This window comes from Pelodiscus sinensis, chromosome 1 (genome assembly GCF_052426305.1).
Source record: "Pelodiscus sinensis isolate ZL-2025 chromosome 1, ASM5242630v1, whole genome shotgun sequence".
Taxonomy (NCBI): Eukaryota; Metazoa; Chordata; order Testudines; family Trionychidae; genus Pelodiscus; species Pelodiscus sinensis.
Window position 1 is genome coordinate 85,651,800 of NC_143052.1, and position 24,990 is coordinate 85,676,789.

General features: G+C 45.6%; 1 protein-coding gene across 8 annotated transcripts in view; it reads right to left on the reverse strand.

Annotated features, from left to right (window-relative positions):
• The window catches only part of ANKS1B (ankyrin repeat and sterile alpha motif domain containing 1B), an 821,971-nt gene that overhangs the window by 282,012 nt on the left and 514,969 nt on the right, over window positions 1-24,990 (reverse strand). For all 8 annotated transcript variants that reach the window (XM_075933985.2, XM_075933942.2, XM_075933974.2 and 5 more), the window contains one exon: window positions 4,950-5,048. In XM_075933985.2, coding sequence (XP_075790100.2) covers window positions 4,950-5,048 — 99 coding nt within the window. The remainder of the gene's footprint in view (window positions 1-4,949; window positions 5,049-24,990) is intronic.

Sequence of the window (24,990 nt, forward strand, 5' to 3'; positions counted from 1 at the left end):
ATCCACACCTCAAGTGCATTTTTGCACAAGAAAATTTACAGTCAAGCAACAGAACAGAGAGCTTTTTGTGGTATATGTATTCCTCTTTCTATGAGGAATAACTCCTTTTTGTGCAAGAGCTCTTGTGCAAAAAGGTGTGTGTGGACAGGCAGCAAGGGTCGTTGCGTAAAAATTGGCCTCCAGAAAAAAAAAACAGGTGGCCTCTTGGCCACTCCATCCAAGTTAATCAGAACTGTATAGGTCCTATCTGCTGACCCTCCCCTTAAAGCTGCAGGCACCCTGGCACGAAGTTTGCAGAGAGCAGGTGCCTTCACTGTGTGGCTCTGCTTCAGCCACAATGGCCAACCAGGAAGCTCCCTGAGACCCCCCTGGCCCTTCCTGAGAGCAGCCCCAGAGGTCCCAGGACCCCCCCTCCAGAGGGACAAAAAGGTGTGCCCCATCCTGGAGTGGCCTGGAGATTACGCCCCTCCTCGAACTGTGGGGCAAGGAGGAGTAGCTCCAGGATCCCCGGGCCAAGTGCTGCAACGTGGAGATCTTCTCCCACATGGCTGTATCCCTGGTGGTGTGACGTCACCCTGTCCTAACCATGGAGCAAGTCTGGGTAATGGTGAAGGAGCTCCATCAGGGGTACGTGAAGGCCATGGAGTGCAGGGTGTGCTCAGGTGCAGGACCCCACACCTGTCCTTATTACACGGAGCTCCACCACATCTCGAGGAGTGGGGAAATCTCTTCACTCCCTCATCATGGTGGACTCCAGCCTGGACACCCTGGTAGTCATCCACCCAGAGGTTGCCCCTGAGGAGAAGCCGGAGGGCCAGGTCCAGGCCCAGCCAGAGGAGGAAGAGCAGGAGTCAGGGACCATCACCCTGTCCCTCGAGCCAGTCCCCGCAAGCTAGCATATCTCCCAGGCCTCCTCAGAAGCCTGGGAGGGATCTTCAGATGAGCTGGCACACACACACACACACACAGGGCAGGGGAGGCGGGTGCACAGGGAGCATAGTGTAGCTTGGGCTGAACATGGCCGGAATCCTGCTGCCAGCTTCATGCAGGGGCACAGACATCCTGCCCTCAGTGGGGAGGTGGGCACACCCAGCTGCAAGCAGGATAGCTGCAAGGGAGCAGGCATGACCCTTTGCCCCCTTCCCCCCCCCCCCCCCCGGAGTGCTGCACACAGCACATGGGCATGCCTGCATGTGCTAAGCAGCAGCCGCTCCTACAGACAGCACACGAGCCGCAGCTGTGTGTGCAGACCCCAGGGAGGGGCAGGCTGCTCCTGAGTCCTCTGCCATCCATGAGGAGATCCCACTGTGGCTGGACACTTCCCTTGCCTGCTTGGCTGTGGTGTGTGTGGAGGGGGGTGGAGAGAAAGGGAGCACCATGGTCCTTTGGCCACATCAGGCTCCGTGACACAGGTCATACTGTGCAGGCCACACATGGCCTTGCACCTGGGACATCCCCCTCTTGTGGGCTGTGGAATGGTGAGGTCGCCACTCATAGAGGAAGGCATGGCTTCAGGGAATGTGTGTGTAGGGATGACTGATGACCCTCTCCCTCTTATGTGGGAGCCACACCACTGCCGCAGCCACCTGCCAGAGTCTGGGGGACCTGCAGATGAGCCTGGGGACCAGAGGACCTCTTGAAGCAACATGTTGGCATCCTGCATGACATCCATGACACTCTGTCACGCAGGCTCAATGTGGACCTGGAATGGCGGAAGTGTGCATGGACTGAAATGATGGCATGGTGTAACACCATGTGCAGCATCATGTCCCGCATGGGGGAACACTCACTTGATGTTGCTGCACCTGCCTTTCACCCTACTGCCCCCTTCCTATGGCCATTGCCCATCCGTCTGCCCACCCTGCTATACCCTCTGATCCCTCCCCATGTCATGCCTCTGCTTCCTCCCTTACCAATGCACATGCCTCCTCCCCAAGTGATGCCTATGGCCCCTCCTCCTGGCCCCCCTGCCAACCCTGACCCTGTTCTAGCCACCCCTCCTGCCCACCCCTTTCTGGTCCCCAGACTCACCCAACCCCAAAGAGGTCTCTGCACTCAAGGTAGCACAGTTCAGACATCCCCCTTCCCCTGCCCACCTTCTGCTCATGTTCAATAAAGAGACACTCCTTTTTTTTTTCAAACCAAACAGATATGTTTATTGGGAGGTCAGGGAAAGGGCAAGGGGAGGGGGGAGAGGGGAAAGGAAGAGAGCGGAAAGGCACAGGCCCCTAGTGGGGCGGTCCTGGGAAGAGTAACTGGGGGGCCTGAGAGAACCTCTTCCTTGGGCCTCCTAGATGCGCACTCCCAACTGATGGGCCTGGTGGGTGGCAGCTGTTCAGGGCTGCTCAAACACATGGCCCTCACAGCCAGCGTCTGCCCCCCACCCTGGAAGGAAGGCCTTCCCCTTGTACTCTAACAAGATTGTGGAGCACACAGCACGTTGCCACCACTTTGGGGATATTGCACTCCCCGATGTCCAGGTGGGTGAGGAGGCAGCATAAGCATCTCTTGAGGCGCCCAAAGGCACACTCCACCTGCATCCTCACTTGGTTGAGGCAGGCATTGAAAAGGTCCTTGCTGGGATCCAGGTGGCCAGTGTATGGCTTCATCAGCCAGGACATGAGTGGGTATGCTGTGTCCCCTACTATGCACATTGGCATGTTCTGGTCACCCACAACAAAGTCCCAGTGGGGGAAAAAGGTGCCCACCTCCAACTTGGCACACAGGCTGGAATTCCTAAAAACTTGGGCATCCTGTGCCCTGTCTGACCACCCCACATAAATGTTTGTAAAGTGGTGCTGGTGGTTCACCAGCGCCTGTAGGACTATAGAAAAGTAGCTCTTTCGGATGATGAACTGGGCTGATGATGGTCCAGGCCTGAATGGGGATGTGTGTGCTATCAATGGCTCCCCTGCAGTTTGAGAACCCCTGGGCAGCAAATCCGGCCATGGCTGCGGCCAGATGCTCGAGACGGACGACTCTGCGTAGCAGCAGGGAGTTGATGTCCCTGATGACCTGCAGAAGGAGACAAAGAAACACACAAAACAGAGAATGAGAGGGGTTGTGTGAGCCCTTGGGAGGTGCTCGTCCCCCTCCCCTCCTCTGCCCCTCCCAACCCCCCAGGAGTAACCCCCTATGAGCCTGTGCCTTCTCCTCCAGCAGCAGGGCTGTGAGAGGGTGGGATGGCACAAGCCCCCAGAGCCAGGGCTTCCACCCCACCCCCAGTCCACCCTTTACAGTCCCCAGCTTTCCCCCTGAGAGTTCCCCTTATCCAACACCCCCCTGCCCCTGTGCAGGGACTGCAGCCCTTGAGCTCCTTACCTGAATATGCAGGGCCCTGATGATGGACTTCCCCACCCCAAACTGGTTGGCCACCTACTTGTAGCTGTCTGGGGTGGCCAGCTTCTTCAGGGCAATTGCAATCTGCTTCTGCAGGGGGATGGCGGCCTTCAGGTGGGTTTCGCATCTCTGGAGGGTGGGTGCAAGTGAGGCACAGAGCTCAAGGAAGGAGGCCTTGCGCATGTGAAAGTTCTGCAGCCACTGCTGGTAGTTCCACCGCTCCATGACCAGCCGGTCCCACCAGTCCAAACTGGTTTCCAGCCTCCAGAACCTTCTGTGTATGGTGGGGTGCGGCAGCCAGAGTGGAGCAGCTGCAGCCATGCAGAGGGTGACGAGGAGGAGTTCTGAGTCCACATCCAGCATGAACATGTAGACAGCTGGAAGAAAATCCTGCAGGAACTGCAGCATGGCCATGCGGGGCTGTCACCTGTCCAGGGACAGCTCTGGCTCCATAGCACACAACAGGAAAAAGCTGTAGCATCCCCAAAAAGAACAGGGCAACCCCAGCAGGCACTGCTGATGCTTTGCTGTCCCTCAACAGAAGTCCGCAAGCTGGCAGTAGAAACAGAGAAACTGCTGTCCGGGGGGGGGGGGGGTCCCGTTAAGCACGTGTCTCTGCAGGGCTCCGGCAATGGCACTTGAGAGCAACTGGTGACCTAAAGCCTGGCTAGAACTGGTTTTGGGTGGTTTATATGAAAGAGAGCATCCAATGAGTGTGGATGCTTTCTTGCGCAAAAGCACATCGTTTTTGCGATGTGCTTTTGTAGTGTGGGAGCTCTTACGCAAGAAGTTTTTGTGGAAGATCTCTTCCGCAAAAAGCTTCTTGTGCAAGAAGCCTGCAATGTAGACATAGCCTTAGATGGCTTCTCAAATCATGTGACAACCTGCAGGGTCACAAGATGCCTAGTGCATCTTCTCAAGTTTCCGCAAAAGTCAAAGCTAGCAAGAAGCAGATATTAATTACCTACTGGCAAATTGTGGTGTTCTATCTAGCATGTAGTTTAAATTTCAATGATGCAAGCATCTTTTCTTAGCACGCTTCACACACTTCCAGTGTATAATGAAGACCAACTTGCACCCAAAATATATTGGAAAAATAAGTACAAATTACAGGATCATATATCTGAAGAGCAGAATTCAAATATTTAGCAGGACACTTGATGACTATCAGCATTTTCCAATCCACATAGTCACCAATCCACATATGAAAGAGGTGGAATGAATCCATAATGGAATATCTTGAGTTTCTCAGATTACTTAATTGTACATTTCCAATCTGACCTCTATATCAAGAAAATTAGTCTGGATTTTAGACAAAAAATTATTTACAGATGTGACCCAATAGTCACTAAGTAAAAGCTGTCCCAAAACAAATCCCTAGCCCCACACCATTTGTTTTTAGCTTTATGTGCTAAAATATTGAAACATCAAATATTTCTATAATCATCAAATATTTCTAAAATGCTACCAAACCAGAATAGTACATGGTGCAGCTGACTAGGCAAAGCATAAGGCAGTAGGAAATTAGACTCACAATGTCCAAATTTCTGCTTAAGAATGGTATTATGTTTTTCAGATACTTGGTAACCCAATAATAAAAGAAACTGTACCTTTGGAAGGAGCTGGATTGCCTGTAATATTCTTTGCCTGTGTCCAGAGTTCAGTATTCCTATTTCCAACAGATCCTGATCCTCCATTACATTGCTTCCCTGAAAAAGGAGATATTCAAATCTGAATCAATCATGAAATAAGCTCCTAGGTTGAGTTTAAAAGAGAATAACTTTACTTAACACACCATCTGACAACAATAATAAATTACTGATGATTGCATTGATTTCCAGGTCTACAAAATGTGAAAGGACCTTGAACTCATAGATAATTACTAGTGTGCGGGCAGTGTTGCTCATGGAGAAATTGCAGTTCCCACTAAAAACAAATCCCAAAACGGAATCTTTCTCCTATACTCCCCTCTATCATTTGACTGAGCACAAGGATATAAATATAAAATGTAACTATATGCATAAAATGCATCATCTGTTTTTCTTTGCACCTCCCCATACACTATACACTTTCTTCCTCAAGTTAGAAAAAAAATCACATACAATAAGATAAACTCAGTGTATGGATGCAGTTGGATGGAATTATTTAGTAACGTATTACTAAAATGCCTTGTAACAAGGTGGCTTGCCCTTGGGCTAGAGAGGCTGTGCCAAAGCAAACCCTGGTCCATTTCTTATAAAGAGCAAAATGTTATAGCAGCATGGGGGAAACTGTAGAGAGACTGCAGAGAATGTAGAGAAGATCCTGAGAGCAGAGAAACTGCTCCTGTTAGGAAAGTTTTGGAATTTTGACCAGATCAGGAGAATTTAAGCTGTAACCACTATCAAATATTTGTTCCCCATATTGGAACTAATAGCCTAATCAAGTCACCCCTTAAACTTATCTTTATTAAACTAAATAGATCGAACTCCTTCAATATAATACTATAAAACATGTTTTCTAATCCTCTAATCATTCTTGAGTTTCATCTCTGAACCCACTTCAATTTACCAACATCCTGTTTGAACTGTGGACATCAGCACTGCTACACTAACATACATCGTCATATGTACTGTGGCAAAGTCCCTTGTTAGCTCTCCAGGGGTTCTGCGCTTCTTGACGGTTTCTTGTGTGCCTCAGAGACTCACGGTAACACCTTCACTGCCTTGGGACTTTCCCAGAGACAAGGATCCCCGCTTACAGAGTCCTTCTCATCACAGGCAAGTCCTGAGTAAGGGGGGAGGGGAACCAATCTCCTTTTCTTGGCCTTTGGTCTGTTCCTGTCACCCACCACTTCCTTCTGTTATCTTCCCCCTTTTTACCGTGGGGCGGGGCTCGGCTCAGCGCACCTCTCAAAACTCTCCACCCTTGCTGCCTCGGAGGAACCCTTTTATAGGGATCCAGAGGCCTTAACTAGCAGCAGGTGCTTAATTCACCCCTGTTACAGGCTGACTCCTAATTAGGCCTCCATTGTCTGCCCTGATTGCTGGGCTGCATTCAGGTGAGTCTAATTGGGAAACAAGAAGGCATTAACCCACCTCCCAATATAGCCGCCTTCTATAAAATATTTGCAGTTCACAGGCTGTAGTCTGCCACAGTACATACATAATTCAGAAGAACATATGTGTAGAGGCTACGTCTAAACTGCAGTGTTTTTCTGGAATACTGGAGGTATCCTGCAAAAGCAATGCTACGTCCACGGAACGTGTCCACTTTTCCGAAAAAACATTCCGAAAAGCGGACACATACTTTTGTCATCCCTGTAAACCTCATTTTATGAGGAAGAAGTGATGGCTCAAAAGAGCAGATTTTTCCAAAATTTGGCACCGTGTAGTCACGCCAAATTTCGGAAAAGCCTCTTTTGAAAGAAAAGCAGAAAAAGATAGGCAAATTACAAACCACAATTTGCATATTTTTTTCGACTTTTCTTTGTAGTCTAGACATAGAGTGACAGGATTTTATCAGGAAAAAGAGTGACCTCCCAACACTCTGGGAGGAGTAGCTGCAGGGAAAAATATTTACTCACTTGTATTGTAACTGTTGTTCTTTGAGATGTTCACACATGTATTTCATCAGGTGCATGTGTACCTGTGTGTTGGACAGCTTTTTGTATCAGTACCAGTTGAGAAAGTGCACATGCTGTGCACTCTCACTGAATAATAGAAGCTAAGGTAACCACGTAGAACTTTATTTTCTTCAGGTACTTAACTCTCTTAGCTCTAAAACTGGCCTGAGACCTCCTTTTGCTTTGAGAATAAGGATATTGCAGCAATAAAAATCATTACCCCTGAGGAACAGAAGACCTTCCTTTATGGCTCCTACTCGAAGGAGAGATTAGATCTACACTTCTGCCACTTGAATGCCTAAAATTGAGCCCACCCTTTTAAGCACTGCTTGGCGATCCCCGTAGTCCTGTGGTAGTGGAGAATCTCATGATACAGAAGAGGATGCACCATGATGCTGAGGCAATGGCTGGTCAGCATGTTGTTGTGGAGGAGCTGTCTGAGCTACTTCCAGGTGATCAGTACTGGTTCTGGTACTAAGATTCAGAGAAAGTTGTCTGAAGTGCTGATGATCTTGATGAACTTTCATGGGACCAGCAAAGGCCTGGCATATACGCAGCAGAACTTGAACCCCTAAAAGGGTGGCATGGCTCCATTTCTAATCTTGGAACCAAGAATCAAATTGATCAAAAAGGGCCTAAAAACTGAAGCCGATCACTAGCACTGACTATACTCTATATCTAATTACTAGAAGGAACTGAAGAGAGTCAGGGTAGTTCTGTCCTCTTATACCAGCAGGCAGTGGTGTGTGACAACAGAGGGTGCTCAAGCTGCCCTAATGGGTTGTACTAAGAAAAAAAGTTATCTGACAACTGTGCACAAGGTTTGCACATACCTGCACTGGAATAGACATATGAAATCATTTGAGGGCAAACCTAATTATTGAGATTGTTATTTGCTCCACCTTTGATGAAAAAGCAAAGGCTTTGATGCTGCAGATTTCTTAAGTCTGTTCTACAGGCCTTAAAAAATTCTTTCAGCTTTGAATTGAAGTAGAAAAGATCTGTGAGACTGTAAAGCAGAATCAGATCTCATTCCAGTTCTACATTAATGTGACCTCATTCTACATTAATGTATGTACTTGTGATTGACTTTAATAGAACTATGATGATCTACACCAGCTAAGGATCTGGCCCAGCTTTAAAACGTCTGTAAGTTAAATTCTACTCTTGTTTTAAAAATATTTCTTCAGTTAATTTAACAGTTAAGATAAACCGCTGCTAAATAAACAATCAAATGTTTAAAAACATAAAAACAACAAGTAGTCCTGTGGCACCTTAGAGACTAACAAAAATATATAGTATCATAAGATTTTGTGGGTAAAATGATGTGCTCATCTGATGAAGTGGGTTTTACCCACGAAAGGTCATGCTACAGGTTAAACTTCTAAAATCTGGGACTCTCTTGTTGACCACATCCGTGGCTCTACTGGACCATGGATATTGGTGGATCAGAGAACCACAGTTGGCCAGGTTTAGGGGCTGGGCTGGCAGTGGGGAGCACAGCCCTAAAGGCAGTGGGTTGGCGTGGTGGAGCGCAGAGCCCCTAGCTCAGGCTGGTGGTGTAGAGTGCAACCCTGCAGGGGCTGCAGGCAGTGGGCCCAGTACCTGGGAGCATAGCCCTGGCAAAGCAAACAGAGCCAGGAGCGCAACCCTGCCTGAGCGGGCACAGCGAGGCATGCAACTCCGCCCAGGCCGGGGCAGCAGGAACACTGCTCAGGCCAGGCTGAGACAGCAGTGCCTGGCACCCGCAGCATGGTGGGGAGCACAGCTCTGTCCTCAAATGGGAGTGCAGCTCTGGCAGGAGTGGGGGCAGTGGGGCCAGTAAGGGAGCAGGGCTGACAGCTGGGAGGGGAGCCTTGACAAATAAAACTGGGAGGGGAGACTTGACATCCTCTGGTCCAGCAAACTCTGGTTTGTAATCACTCAGGTCCCGAGTGCGCCAGGCCTGGGAAGTCCTACCTGTTCTAAATATTTTTGTTAGTTTCTAAGGGTATGTCTACACTAGCTCCCTAGTTTGAACTAATTTAAATCCCGGGCTTGATTTGCAACTTCGAATGCCTACATTAGCCTCCCTAGTTCCAACAAGGAGGCTAGTATAGACATACCCTAAGGTGCCACAGGACTACTTGTTTTTAAAGTTACAGATGAATATGGCTACTCCTCTGAGATCTGAAAACATAAAACTCACCTTACGATAAAATTTCAAACAGGATGCTTTTTCCTTCAGGCCTAATGTGCATCAAATTGTCAAGATGACAATTTCCTGTTTGATAATTATTATTTTAAATTTACATTTAAGGCATATAAGATTTATAAAATGAGTTGTTCACAGTTCCCTGCAATTAACGTGGTTATCGGATATTTTTCATATTATGTGTGTTTTCCTTCAATAAACACTTTTTATGTGTGAATCAGTGTTGAAAGGAAGTATTTATTTTAAAGCAAAGCTGCTAACACATAAATAAAGCAAACACATTACTTACTCATGACTTACTGTAACTTTCCTCTGAACACACTGAATATGTATTATTAGTGACGAATCACTCTTATGAGGATTGGAAATCTTATAAGAACAGCCTTTCCTGTGAGATTGTCTGTTTAATCAGATTTGAAATACTGATTTTTGGCAGTCCCATGTCAAGCCTCAAATTATGCCTTAGTTGCACTTGTGCAACCATTTTATCCTCAGTGGAGTTACTCATATATAACAAATCAGAATTTGAAAAGAAAGGGGAAATTTTGCATATGAACTCTGGACAGCAATTCTGTATGGAGATTCCAACACCACAAGGGACTATTATGATCACCTAGTTTGGCTGCCTGTATAACACAGGCCATTTAACTTTCTTCCAAAAATTCCTGGAGCACATCTCTTAGGAAAAAAAGAATCCTGATTTGAATATTGTCAGCAATGGGGAATCCACCATAACCCAGGGTAAAATGTTCCAATAGTTAATTAGCTTCGCTGTTAAAAATGCACACCTCATTCCCAGTATGAATTAGTATAACTTTAGCTATTAATGATGCACAGGCCAGGAAAAAATGCAGTTCACTCTCCCAAAGCTCTTTTGGTTCTACATTCCCATCAATATTAAGAGCTTAGGGTACGTCTACACTGCATCCCTAGTTCGAACTAGGGATGCAAATGGAGACAACCGAAGTAGTTAATGAAGCGGGGATTTAAATATCCCGCACTCCATTAACATGATCTCGCCGGCGCGCTAGTTTGAATCACAGCTGATTCGAACCAGGAAGTACGCGCCGGGACGCGTTAGTTCGGACTAACGCCCTTAGTCCGAACTAATGTTACTCCTCAAAAATTGAGGAGTAACATTAGTTCGGACTAAGGGCTTTAGTCCGAACTAACGCGTCCCGGCGCGCACTTCCTGGTTCGAATCAGCTGTGATTCGAACTAGCGCGCCGGTGAGATCATGTTAATGGATATTTAAATCCCCGCTTCATTAACTACTTCGGTTGTCTCCATTTGCATCCCTAGTTCGAACTAGGGATGCAGTGTAGACGTACCCTTACTTGTTTCCACTGAATTAAGCAGATAGAACTATGAATACACAGGAAGATCTGCTGAGAAGTGCCATTTTTACACAGTACTGTAGCTGGACTCATAGCAAAGAAAACCTGGCTTTTCAAATGGAGAGGTATGAAAAAAATCATATTAATCCCCCCTTCAAATTCTAAATTCGCTTCTGTAAAACAGTAATAAACAAATGGCATGATAGTGTAGTATAAACATTTTACTGGCATTCATTGGGAATGATCCTGTAACTGGACACTCCTCTTAAATGCTCACTGTCTCTTTCTCCCTCTGATACGTCCTATAGGCAATGAACTGGTTTTGGTGGGTCTTTAGAAGCTTGGTCTCCAGTCAAGTCATGAAATCTGAGTCTACGTCTACACTGCAGGCTTTTTGCACAAGAAGCTTTTTGCAGAAGAAATCTTCCACAAAAACTTCTTGTATAAAAGTGCATCCAACTCTTGTGCAAAAAGGAGTTATTCCTCGTAGAAAGAGGTATACCTCCACCACAAAAAGCCCTCTCTTCTGCCATTCTACTGTAAATTTTCTTGCACAAAAACGCGCTTGAGGTGTGGATGCTTCATGAGTTTTCACGCTGTTTTTGCGCAAAAACCTTGTAGTGTAGACGTAGCCTGAATGAACTCCTTCCAGGGTATTAAAGACTCCAATAATAAACAGTCTTTCTGCCCTGCCTAGGGTCTTCAACCCTGGCCATGGGCACTTAAAATTAAGCCCTTAGTTCAAGTTGAATTTTAGCCTGAATTATTTTAGCTAGGATGGGCAGGGATGTAAATCTATACTCTTCAGTGTCTCTAGACTGTTTTCAAGAAACTGGGAATACGCAACAGGGGGATGGATCACATGTTCTGTTCATTCCCTCTGAACTAGCGGGCATTGGCCACTATCAGAAGACAGGATATTGGGAAAGATGGATCACTGGTCTGATCCAGTATGGCTGTTCTTATGTAATTTCAAAGCTTTGTCTTGGGCTTTATGCCACTTCATCTGTGGCCAGTAGGGGAACCAGGACCCACTACCAAGTTCCAGCCCAGGGACCCTATGAATAGGAGTTATGATAGGGGTGGGCAAAATATGTCCAACGGCCACATCTGGCCCGCCAAGCCACTATATCTGGCCTACAAGAGCCTCTGCCAGGCTTCCTGCCTGCCTGCCACACTCTAGCACACTGTTCAGAGCAGCTCTCTAAACTCTGAAAGCCCAAAGGGAGGGGAGAGAGGCTTCACATGGTGACTACGCCCCGAGTACAATTTGCAACTCCTATTGGCCAATTTCAAGCCAATGGGAGTTGCCTATTTGCAGGACAGGCAGCGTGCAAAGTACGCCCCCCTCCAGGCTTGCAGTGTTCAGACTCAGCCACACACAGCTGGTGCAGGGTCATGGAAGGCAGGGACTCTGGCTGAGGAACTAGTTGGGCTGCTGGCCAGGAGCCACCCAGGTAAGTGTCTCCTGGCCACAGCCTACCTCTGGCACCCCAACCCCTTTCTCCCCCCAACCCTCTGCCCCCCCTCCTGAACTCCTACCCCATGCACACCTGCTCATGCATACCCCCACCCAGACTCTGCACCCCCTGATGCACTCCTCCTCCAGATCAAAGACTCCTCCCAGTCCTTGCACCCCAATCACCTACCCATGCTACAACCCAAATCTCTGCACCCCCTCCTGCACTCCTGTCCCGGGTCACAACCCTCTCCCAGTCCTTGTACCCTCTCCTATACCCTTCCTCCAGGTCAGAAGCCTCTCCTGCATGCATATACCCTCCTAGAACCTGCAGCTCCTCCTGCACCCCAGTCCCCTGCCCCAGGTCACAACCCCCTTCTTCACCCAAACTTCTTCCCAGACCCTACATCCCCTCCTGCACACCAGTCCCTTACCCCAAGCACCCTTCTGCACCCAACCTCCATACCAGACCCCAAATCTCTTCCATTAATAGCGTGGCCCTTGACCACTTACCAAATTCTTTGAGTGCTCCCTCTCCATCAAAAATTATTGCCAACCCCTGAGCTTTGTACTACTTGATTCAATTCATTGCTGCCTCCTCCCTGAGCCTCATTAGCTTCACCCTTATCTTAGGGTTAAGGTTCTCAGGTCTTCTCTCTCCCTGAACACCCACCTAAATAGAATGCAGCTAGAAAAATCTTTGGTTATCCTTCAAGTTCCTTTGCCTCCCTGGTCGCAGTCAAGACCTGACTTGCTAAGGCCAGGCAGCTCCTTTCACTATGACTAGCAGGGCTCACATTTGTTGTTTCTAGGCCTTCTTTATAAGACTCAAAAAGTCTAGAATGCAAGCTTGTACAACTGCCAAGCAGCAGACATCTTTATGCTGCCACCAAATGGAAGCTATTACCAGCTAATGCTCCAATGCTCATGACCCACTGTGGAGACAGACCATGTGAAGTTCTGTCTCTCAAGTGGTCTGACAAGTAGTAGTCGTATTGCTTTTGACTGGCCAAGCATTCTTTTTATGGTCTGATACTTGTATTGTTGGAGCTTCCTATTTAAATATAGGATTGAAAATTCGGAAACATTATGCTTCTGAAGTCTATGATGGATGCTCTATGGGAGTTCTGTGCCAAGGAAGTGGAGGCAATCAACTTGCTCAGAGACTGTTGTAAGAAGTGAGTCCCATGGCTGGGGTAGGAAGCCAGTCAGCACAAACTCTCAGTCATCAGGAGAGAAAGCTTATATTCCCAGTTCTTTCTGCCTCTCAGTTTTAATTCTAGGCAGAAGTTACTCTTTTGGGGAACATGTGACTCTACAAGGCAACAAATACTTTGGAAATGTCAATCATTCAACCGGATTGCCTTCTGGAATGAAAGGAAGGATATGTCCATCAATGGCTATTAGCCAGGATGGGTAGGAATGGTGTCCCTAGACTCTGTTTGTCAGAGGCTGGGAATGGGTGACAGAGGAGGGATCACTTGATGATTACCTGTTCTTTTCATTCTCTCTGGGGCACCTGGCATTGGCCACTGTTAGAATCCTGGGCTAGATGGACCAGGAGAACTGGACATGCCCCACAGGTACCTCATTTTTTGAGGTTTACAGGATCTTTCGAAAAAGGCTTCTATTTTCAAGAGACCACGTCTAGACACGATCACGATTATGCAAATGAAACACGGGAAATTCAAATCCTGGCTTCATTTTCAATTTCAAAGTGTCTAATTTACATCCCTCTGTCAAAAGAGGGATGTAGTCTAGACACATCCACAGTGTTTAAGTTCCCTAAAGGGAAAAAGAGACACAAAAGGATAACAGTCCTTATACTAAAATGTGTATGTCTCTCTCTTGATATACTGTCCTTAACCTCTGATTATAGGACAAGGACTGGACTAGACCATGGAAATCAGGGAGGAGAGCATGTTGAATCTGTGCTGCAGAATCTGTGCCTTGGCTCTTGTGGGATCTAGGTGAGTTCCTATAAATTCCAGGAACTGAATTGGTTCCATAGTCAACTTTTAAAAGTTGATTTGTAGGCCTAAGAGTTGAAAGAGAGATATTACAGCCAGTACCATGCTTAGGGTATATCATTCCCTTGATTAAACAGTCATTGAGATTGTCATGGACAGAAGGAGCGCTGACCAGCACCCAGTGACTAAGAGGTTAACTCAGGTAGCTAGCAAAGCTGCTGGCAAGCAGCCAGAGAGCCAATGGGCATACGGTGTTGAAATCTGAATTGTATAAGATACCTTGCTTGCTTTCTTTATGTGGGAGAGATAAACCAGGAGTTGAGAGACACAGAATGATTTAAATCCAGGCAGAACCACCATGCCCCCATGGAATTCAGGGTAAGAGAGTGGATTGAACAAAGAGAAAATTAGAAGTAGGTAAAGGGAAAAGTGAATCCAGTTGCATTCAGAGTAATTTTTCTTTATTTTGTGGTTTGATTTCAATGCTCTGTGTGAATCTATGCCTCCCCTTCCCCTTTACCATCTAAGCATTGTGCCAGAGATTTTCTGGTTTTTTAATTTGTTTTCCTTAGTTGCTCTGTAACATCTAGCAACCACATATGCTTTTGCAAGTTTATCTTTTGTTTTGTAATAAAAATCACTTTTTAAAAGGTGATGATCTGATTCTTGTGTCCTGGAAAGTCTGTCTGTGTGTATCTGTATGCCTCTGACTGAGGGGTCAGCAAGCAGAGACTGCAGCTCGTTTTTCTTTTTCTTTTTCAAGCTCTTTTGGGGCAAAAGAGCTTGGGATACCCTTGGGGTTGATTTTATGTATTCACCCCTGGTTTTTAGGGATCAAAAAGCACTTGATAGTGCTAGTGAGTCCCCCACATCTGTGTATTATGATTCTGGGGGCAATTTTTTTTGTAACCAGTGCCTCTAGAGGCAAGATTTTGAAGCTCTCTTGTGGGCCCTCACCTTCTGCACTCAGAGGCTGTGTCTAGACTACACCTCTCTCTCGACAGAGAGATGTAGATTAGGCACATCGAAATTGCTAATGAAGCAGGGATTTAAATATCCCATGCTTTATTAGCATAAACATGGCCACTGCTTTTTTTCGAAACGGAGCTTTTTTTTTTTAAAAAAAAAAAGGCAGTCTAGACGCAGATCTGTTGAAAAATAAACCCTTTTTCGAAAGATCCTGTAAACCTCATTTTTTGTCGACAGAGAGGTGTAGTCTAGACGTACCCAGAGTGCCAGAGTGGGGAACAACCCTGACGGAGATAGGGGAATATTATTATCCCTTGACATCAAAGGTGAACAGTGGTTACTGCCAGGGTCTTGGAAAAAATCCTGGGGGTCACAGATAAATCAAAAGGAAACACCCAATACTGGTGGCATTTTGAGCTGACAGTGAAGTGAAAGAAGTGCCTGTGTGCTACATGGATTGTGATATGGAAATATGCTTCTTGTAGGTCAACAGCTGAGAATGAGTCTCTCCCATCTAATGCTGGAATAATGGTGGAGAGACTATCCTGAACCTGTAATTTTGTATGAATTTGTTGAGCCTCCTGAGATCAAGCATAGGTCTCTGACTCCTAGTTTTCTTTTGGGTGAGGAAATAGTTGGAATAGAAACCCCTCTTTTGGTAGGGAGTTGGTACTTGTTCTACTGCTGATTTAATGTAGATGTTGCACCTGTCAATGTAATAGACACTCATGAGAGGGGATGAGTTTGCAGAATAGATGTAAAAGATATCGAGTACCTGGTCTGGATGATCTCTTAAATCCATCGGTCTGATGTGATGTTAGTCCATGAGTGGGAAAAAAAAAAGAGTGAAGGCAATGGCCAAAAGAGTGGAGGAAAGCTGGCTGTATTCCTGATGCTGGGAGAAGTCATTCAGACCCTAGATCAAATTTTCAAAACTGCTGTTTTGCAGTGGAGGCTTGGCTTGTCATGGCCTGTGTGTGTTGAGGCTTACATCATTGTGGACATTGCTTTGAATGGAAATTGAAAGACCTATGTTCTTGTGTCGTGATACTTCTGTGGTCTCTGGTATGGGATGCAACACTTTTGCTTATTTGGCGGGGTCTACATGCTGAATGTTTGAACTGCTGCCCGTGAGTCCTTCATGGTGTGAAGGACTTTGTCAATTTTGGCAGCAAAGAGGTGAGATTTATTGAAAGGGAGGTTGTCCACTTTCTTCTGAAAGTTTTCCAGAATGCCCATTGTCTGGAGCCAAGAGGCCCTGTGCACAACTACTGCTGTTACAGTCATGCAGGCTGCCATGTATGCTACATCCCTGGCTGCCTAGAGGGCTATGCATGATAATGTTTGACACTCCTGTATAATGGCTTGGAGCTGTGGGCACTTATGTTTTGGAAAATGTTTGGCAAGCTCCTGACATTTGGTATAATTGGCATAGTCATAGTTAGCCAAGAGAGCTGAATAATTTGCTACCCAAAGCCGCAAAGTGGCTGATGAGTAAACTATCCAGCCACAGAGATCAAGGTACTTGTGGTCCTTGTCTTGTGAATTGGAACGAAACTGGGGAACTTTCCCTGAACTGTACAGCATCCACTACCAACGAATTCAAGTGGAGGGTGAGAATATAGAAAGTCCATATCTTTCTCCTACTTCCTCCATACCATATAGTGAGGGTGACGCAGCTGGTCAGACTAGTCGCTTCTCTTCCCAACACTCCTCATCCACCCAGAGGAAACCTCCTTGGGACACAGACTATTGGTGATTTTCTATTGGTTCATTTATTAGTGGGAAGAACTGTTGCCAGTGTTTGCCATATTGTATCTGCTGGTTCCATAGTGGCCAAGGGCTGCAGAATTTTTAAAAATTTGTGCTGTTTTTTTTTTCTACTTCTTGAAGGTCAATTTCCTGTGTCATGACTACTGTTTTAAAAAGATCCTGGAATTGTTTCAAGTCATCGGTGGATGTGGGTGCCTTGTTGTGGGTGAGGAGGAGGAATTTTTTAGTGGTAATCTATCCTCAGCATCTCTGGGGCCTACATTCTTTTCCTCGGAACTTGCACTTTGAAGATGGTGTCATGGGTGTGAGGTGGAGGAGATCTAATCACTGTGGGTACGTCTACACTACAGCGCTAGTTCGAACTAACTTAGTTCGAATTAATTAATTCGAACTAAGCTAGTTCGAACTAACGCATCTAGAACTAAAAACTAGTTCGAACTAGCGTTTTGCTAGTTCGAACTAGTAAGTCCACATTGAGTGGACTCTGAACAGGGCTTAATGATGGCCGGAAGCAGTGCCGGCAGGGCATAAAAGGAGGACTTAGAGCATGGAGATACTGTCTCAGGCTAGCCGAGGGCTGCGCTTAAAGGGTCCCGACCCCCACCCCGGACACACAGTTCTAAGGGGTGCCCCGCTTGCAAAGAAGTTCTGGCTTGGAGTGCCCTGAGTGCCCACACTGGGCACATCACACCACTCGGCCATCAGCCCGGCTGCACTTGCCGCAGGCTGCCATCTGGGGAGAGGGAGTAATTGGGGGGCTGCAGGAGAGCTTCCACCCCCAGAAGCCCGCAGAGCCAGCCCAGTCCTCCCCATCGGGGGCTCGTACCCCATTCCTCCCTCACCTCCTTCCACTTGCCCTTCCCTAGCCCCCCTTCTTCTTGATGTACAAAATAAAGATAACGTTTCTTCCAACATTGACTCTGTCTTTATTGAAAAAAACTGGGGGAGACTGGGAAAAGGAGGTGGGAGAGGGGAAGAGAAAGGCTGGGAGAGGGGAGGGCAACTAACATGATCAGGGGTTGGGAACAGGTCCCAGATGAAGAGAGGCTACAGAGACTGGGACTGTTCAGCTTAGAAAAGAGGAGACGGAGGGGGGACAGGATAGAGGTCTCTCAAAGCAGGGGTTGGGTGGAGAGGGTGCATTCAGAAAAGTTCTTCCTGAGTTCCCATAAAGAAGGACTAGAGGACACCAAAGGAAAGGAATGGGTAGCAGGCTTGAAACTAGTAAGAGAAAGTTGTTCTTGACAAAGCAAATAGTTAACCTGTGGAACTCCTTGCTGCAGGAGGCTGTGAAGGCTAGAACTAGAACAGAGTTTAAAGGGAAGTGAGATCAAGTCATGGAGGTTGGGTCCATGGAGTCCTATTAGCCAGAGGGTAGGAGTGGTGTCCCTGCCCAAAGTTTGTGGAAGGCTGGAGAGGGATGGCACGAGACAAATGGCTTGGTCATTGTCTTCGGTCCATCCCCTCCAGGGTCCCTAGGGTTGGCCGCTGTGGGCAGACAGGCTACTGGGCTAGATGGACCTTTGGTCTGACCCAGGACGGCCATTGTAAGCTCAGGGCTCAGTGTCGGGGGTCTCAGTGGACCCCCTTGATTTTCATTCACACCTGGTCCTGGGTGGCCAGGCTGGCAGCTCTCCTGCCCTAGACGGCCACTTTCCTGTGCCTAGTGCGGAGATCGTGGACGAGGTCCACGATGTCCGCACTAGCCCAGGAAGGTGCCCGCCTCTTGCGGTCCAGGGCAAGCTCCCGGGAGCCGCCAGCCTGGTCCCGGCAAGAGGGGGTGGGCTGGGGGGCATCGGGTGGGTGGCTCTGTGCCGTGCCAGGTGCAGGGTCTGCTAGCTGGGTGCTGGCAGGCTTGCACCTGGCACGGGCACCGTAGCCAGCCCGTGCCCCTTTAAGGGGTCCGGGGCCGGGAGGGGGGCATAGAGTTTCCCTGGTGTTGGCCAGAGTGGCCACCAGGGAAACCTGGGGAGGGCTAGCCTCCCACTAGTTCGAACTAAAGGGCTACACAGCCCTTAGTTCGAACTAGCTAGTTCGAACTAGGCGTTAGTCCTCGTAAAATGAGGTTTACCTAGTTCGAACTAAGCGCTCCGCTAGTTCGATTCAAATTCGAACTAGCGGAGCGCTAGTGTAGCGCATAGGAAAGTTAGTTCGAACTAACGTCCGTTAGTTCGAACTAACTTTCTAGTGTAGACATACCCTGTCTTGGCAAGAGTGGGTGATGTTGTTCATGTTGTTCTCACATTGAGAGGCATGCATGGAATGCAAGCGCTTTTTCCTCACTATCTTAGCATCCAGGGAACGGGATAAAAAGCAAGCCGTGTCTTGGAGTGCACGGCTGCTGCCCCTGTACGCTCCTGAAATGGCACCCTTGTTTGAACCCATGAATTGGCCACAATGGGACATCTGGTCCCTGTATAGATGTCACTGAACAACACCACCAACTCTTGCCAGGACAGTGATCAGATCTCCTCCACCTACTCTTGCCTACCCTCACAAAATGGCACCCTTGGGTACAAAGGCAGTGAATATGGCCATGGCTTGTACATACCAATGAGGAAGTAGTGGTCCATATGAGGGTTTGGATGGTCTGTGTTCCCCAGGAGGTCTCCTCTGGGTGGGTGAGGAGTGTTGGGAAGAGAAGCAACTATTCTGACCATCTGTATCACCCTCATTATATGGTAAGGAGGCAGAAGGAGAAAGAGGTGGCTGTTCTATAGTGCCAGTAAGGGAGTGACTGGTGCTGTGAAGTGGGGACTGTGGCACTGAGTGGACCTCTATGTCTGTATTGTGGAGGAATTGAGTCAGTGCTGAGGTGCACTTCATCACTGTATGTTTCAGTGCTGACCTAGTGGTAGTGGCTGGTACCAGTTGTCCCCTGCTTGTCAGTGCCAAGGAGAGTCCTGAGCCCGGCGCCTGTGGTGGTGGCATCTCCACATGGGTTGGTATAAGTGCTGTTTTCTGTGCTGGCATTGTCAGTGCCATTGTGGAGATCTTACATCTTGGCTCCAAGCCTGCCCTCTTAGGGTATATCTACACAACAGCATTATTTTGAAGTAACTGATGTTATTCTGATTAACATAGCACGTGTCTACACTACAAGCCTTTATTTTGAAATAATGTCGAACTGGAGGACTTCTTACTACAACTCATGGTAACCTTCATTTCATGAGGAGTAAGGGAAATCGAAGGAAAGGTGTTCTCCCTTCTATTTTCTGCTGTGTAGACAGCACCAAAAGCCGAGTTAAGTTATTTCAACTTAAGCTATGCAAGTGACATAGCTGAAGTTGTGTAGCTTAATTCGACTTTAGCCCTGCTGTGTAGATGTACCCTTAGATGCTATCAGCATGTATGCTATGGTGATGCCAGAGGTGTGAGCTTGTCAGCGGTCCTTATTCTAGAAGAGCTCGTTTTACAACAGTCTGAGGAAGATGAAGCTCGCTTCTTAGGAGCAGTGGAAGTCTGAACCTTGTCTTTAAACCTAGCTTTGGATGGGTCAGTGAGAGGTTTGTCCTGACTGGTTAAAGGGATTTTTCCAGGAGAATCATCTTGAGGCATAGTTCTCTATCTTGCCTGATCCTGGCCTTCATGCTGCTGCAATGAGGGCACTTTTGAGGGATGTGGCTCTCTCCAAGACAGTGAACACAGGAAGAGTACCCAACAGAGAGTGGCATAGCATCTCTGCAGGTGTCACATTTCTTGAAGATGGGGGAACTGTGCACGGTGATAGTTGGGGTTTTTGTCATCTTGTTTCTTGAGGATGCAAAGTTTTTTTTAAAGGAGTTGGGGTTGACTCTTTAGAACAAAAAAGAAGTTGAGGGAAGGAGTTTTGAATGGGGGAAAAGGGGAGGGGACAAAAAACATAATGATTTTTCCCTCTCAAGAAAAAAAGGGCAAGAGGAAAAACTTGGAAAGGAATAAAGGAAGAATAAGGCTATTTTCTTGTGTCTCAGATAAAGAAGACTGCTAAGAGCTTAGTCTGTTGCCAAGGGCAGTAGAGAAGGAACGGGGAGGGAAGGGCTGCACTGTGCACGCAGTCAATGGACACAAACAGAACCACGAGGCAGCTACTGCACATGTGCGGCACAACCAGGCACTGCTAAGAAAAATCACCAGCACAAGGACGCACCCACACCAACAGTGGAGCACCCACAGAGACAGCACTCAAAAAAGAACTGTAAAGTTCTTTTTTAACTTCAAAAAAATTGCAGAGAAAATTATGGGAGGAAACTTTGAAAACAGTAAAGAGATTATGTAACCATGACCCTAAAGTCCTCAACTTTTGACAAAGGACTATTTTTTTTAATAAAACCCTTTACTGAAAGAAGAGATTAGCCTCACTCTAGGATTCTACATTGACTCATTAGTGAGCCCCTACCTTGCAGAGCAGTTTCTAGCAGCCACCAATGCTGCAGACTCAAATACAGTACATTTACTGAAATTAAAGCACAGTCTCCTAGGGAACTGTGCTGTTCTTGGCAGTTCAAGGCTGGAAAACACAAAAAATACCTCACAAAATGATTAGGAATGTCCTAAATAATCAAGACCCATTTCTTTTTCATTTTCTAAGTCCTCAGTCAGAAAGCCCATAAATTTCTGGCATGGCACAGTTTTTCCACAAGGCAGAAAAGATTACTCATCAGAGGTTTGGGAGCAAGAGATGGGTAAATGCAGTTTTCAGACATCAAAACTGCTACCTGTTAATGTGAAGATTTCATCTGCATCATACATTCATTTCAAATGCATCATACATTTATTTCAAAATCAGAACAGGCAAACAACCAAACATTTGCTTCTTTTAATATAGGTGAAAAAAGGTTTGCATCTCTCTAATGTGTCACCATTAATAGAAAACAAGCTCTGTAAGAACCATTATTGAATGACATGCTTGACCTGTACTTGAAGGTTAAGAAGATTTATTAGATCCCTAGGCTAGTATAGACATTTTTGCTACACTCAGAGACCTGATTAGTCCACATGAGAAACTGACCACGCCCCCCCCCCCCCCAAAGAACTAACTTTGAGTTAGTTGTAAGTAAAAGATTGAATGTATGTGAAATGTCATAAGGAAAAATTGCTATGCTATTGCTATGCAATAACCACTTGATTATGATTCAGGCATTTTAGCATGTGTGGTTCTATATTAGATTAAATCAATTAATATAGACAGCAGGGCCAACAAGCCACCGTGGGCCCAGAGTAAGGTGTGTGTGTGGGGGGGGGGGGTCAGGGTCTGCATCTCCAGAAGGGGTGGGACTGAGGGTAGTCAGCCCTCAGAGCAATGTGGAGCAACACTCCAGCAAACTGCACCACAATTCAGACACTGTCACAGTAGCAACTGAATACAGACATCAGATTTTTTTTAATTTCCTCCATGCTGTCACAACAGGGCACAGTTTTGAGTGACTTAATTATACATTTCTATATCTGAATATGTTTATATTTATTTTAAATGTAATCTTAACTTGAACTTTTCTGGTTTTGTAGTTTTTTGGTTTGGGAATAATTACAACATACCTGTAATTCTTCTACCCTTAAATTACCAATACTGATGAATACTCTCTACTTTAAAGTTAACTTATTGTAGTTTTCTGTCTTGGAATTTCCTGTTACTAAAATAAGAAACCTAAAGAGCATGTTACCAGGCATTATGTCTAATGGTTTAAAGAAATGTAGTACCAACATTCATTTTTTAAAAATTTCATTTTCAGGGCATTTTCACCTGTATACAGTGCCATGCAGAGCAGCCAGTACGTACTAATTACTGTGTTTGCAGGTGCTTTTCAATTGCAGTTAATTGATTGTCTATGTTAGTGAAATTGGAATTACATGAAAGAAAGGATGGGAGGAGCCCAGTAGCTCCTGAGTCCCAATCTGTCTATACTTTAAGGGTTCCTTCTCGGGGTTGTGTCACTGCAGAGGAGGCAACAATGCTATTAGGAGCTTTTCAAGTACAGATGCCCAAACTTGCATCAACCAGAAACCTTCAAACAGCAGTGACAGTTGGACTAAGCAGTCAACCAATGAGAACTGTTGACACTTCTTCCTCATTACAAGCAGCAGAATTGTTCCATGTAAATTATCTATAAAGAAAACATGAATTACCTTTGATGTCACAATGACCTACTTAAGTATGACCTGAGCTGTGCAACTAACCCTATATGTAACCTATATAATCACAATAATTAGCTACAACAATTATTCATAATTTGGTTTAATTACAGTCTAAATTCTTGAAATGTAGATCATGCACACAGTTTCAATTAATTTTAATGAGTCTGGATTTTGTATAATTAAGATAATTGGAGACAAAGAAAAAGTCAGTTGAATGAGATGCTAAGTTTCTTAAATGACCCATTTAAAATAATTTTAACTTTCACTAGTAAATATGTAAATTCCCAGAAAAAATATTCTTTAGTTCAGAAGTAAGTGCTGCAAGTTTGGGCAGAAAATACGGTCTTTCACACATAACAAAGAAGTTGAATCCCTGCTTCAAGTGCAAAATGGAATTCAACTTTAAAGATGAGACTGGTGTGTCTGTAATAAATTTAATCCACCCCTCACCTCCAGAAAATTCCTACAGTATTACTCAGATGCACACCTTAAGATAAGTGCATTTCATTTCAGATAATCTTGTCCTTCCTTGCCTTGCTATCATTTATCATCCTCAGCTATAGTATCAGAACTAAAATAGTAACTCTGATAATTGTCTGTGATCCATGCAGATGCAGCAATCCATTTGAGAAGATCACAACACAGGACCATGGAGTTAAATGTAAACAATTTGGGGGCATGGACCATTCCATATTAAAAGTGGTTAGTTCAAATTTGAGTTCCATGGTATAATAGTAAAAATAATAAGGAATTTAGGAACTGAATTGATTTTTTTTAAGTTTAGGTCTTTTTAAAACAATCTGATAAAATAACTCTGAAAATAAGAAATATAAGAAACAAAAATGTGCTTTTGCTGTATAGTTGATTTAGCCTGTTTAATTATGTTTTCCAGGTATTCTGCTATGCCAACAGTAATCAATAACATTGACAAAGAAAGATAATCATGTTTGCAAGCACAACAGAGCTGCCACAAAGCAACTGAGAAATGCTATCTCCTATTTCCATGAAAGTCAAATAGGAAAAATATTACGTTTGGTTTAGCAGAATTTTGGTTAAGTCTAATTTTTAGAAGGGACTTAGGCTCCTAAATCAGTTCAGTGTTGCAATGCTTAGCACAAACAACACCTACATACCTTTTAAAATTGTTCCTAAAGGCAGACATAACACATAGTATGATTGAATGAGCTGCCATCTAATATTGCACATTTCTGAGATTTCTGTTATACAATTTGGTGTGATTTACTTTTGCAGTGTGTGCAGAAATGTTATCTTCCAAATGCCTGAAACCCAAGGGGTACATGGAGATAATCTTTATTTCCTCCATATTCTTTCTAAAAATATGAGAACATTTGATTAAGGGTTGACAATTTTCTTTTCTTTCTTTACTTGTTATTGCAATTCATTTCACACAGGAAGTGGGCTGTGTTTTTCTTATTCTTTCCAATTCAGCTGCTGAGCCGCTCACTTTGCGGGCCCACTCTAGTTACCGTGGCAACAATAAGGTCGCTGTAATATGATACCATGTGCATTTTGTCAATACACTGTGCTATTGTTCTCTGATAATATTTTTGAGAATACCTTTCCACATGCTGATAAAACAAGAGTAATTACCATATGACTTGTGCACGGACCACATCACTGTACTAAGAGCCATTGGAGAAAGTGACTCCAGGAAGGCATATACAGGTTGAAACTTTCCAGTTTGGCACTTTCTGGTCTGGCAACATCCGTGATCTGCATTATTTTAGTTAACTGGATATCCACTTAGCATGCATGGGGCCAAGTTTCCCGTCTTCTATAAAATTTGTTTACAGCCACTAGCCCTGGCTCTCAGTGTTCTGTGATGTTATTTAGCTCTAATTTACTCCTAAATGTTTTCTAAGAGCCCAGTAAGCAGTGGAAGTGCTGGTAATGCTGCTAGACAATACTGACCTTCTGTGGTACGGCAAATTCTCTGGTTCAGCACTTGTCAGATCCTGTGGGTGCCAGACTAGAGAGGTTCAACATGCACTGAGCACTGACCAGTTGGCTTTATCTCTGTATTGATTTGATCCTTAGTACTCATATCCTGATCCAGTAAAGTGCATAATATATGGTTAACTTTAAGCATGAGTTGCGCCACTGATGTCAGTAAACGTTGGTGCTAGACCAAGGGGCGATGGATATCTGACAGCACTTCCTGGCTTAAAGTTGTTTCCATTATGTTCAGGGTTTACAGTTTGGATCAATGT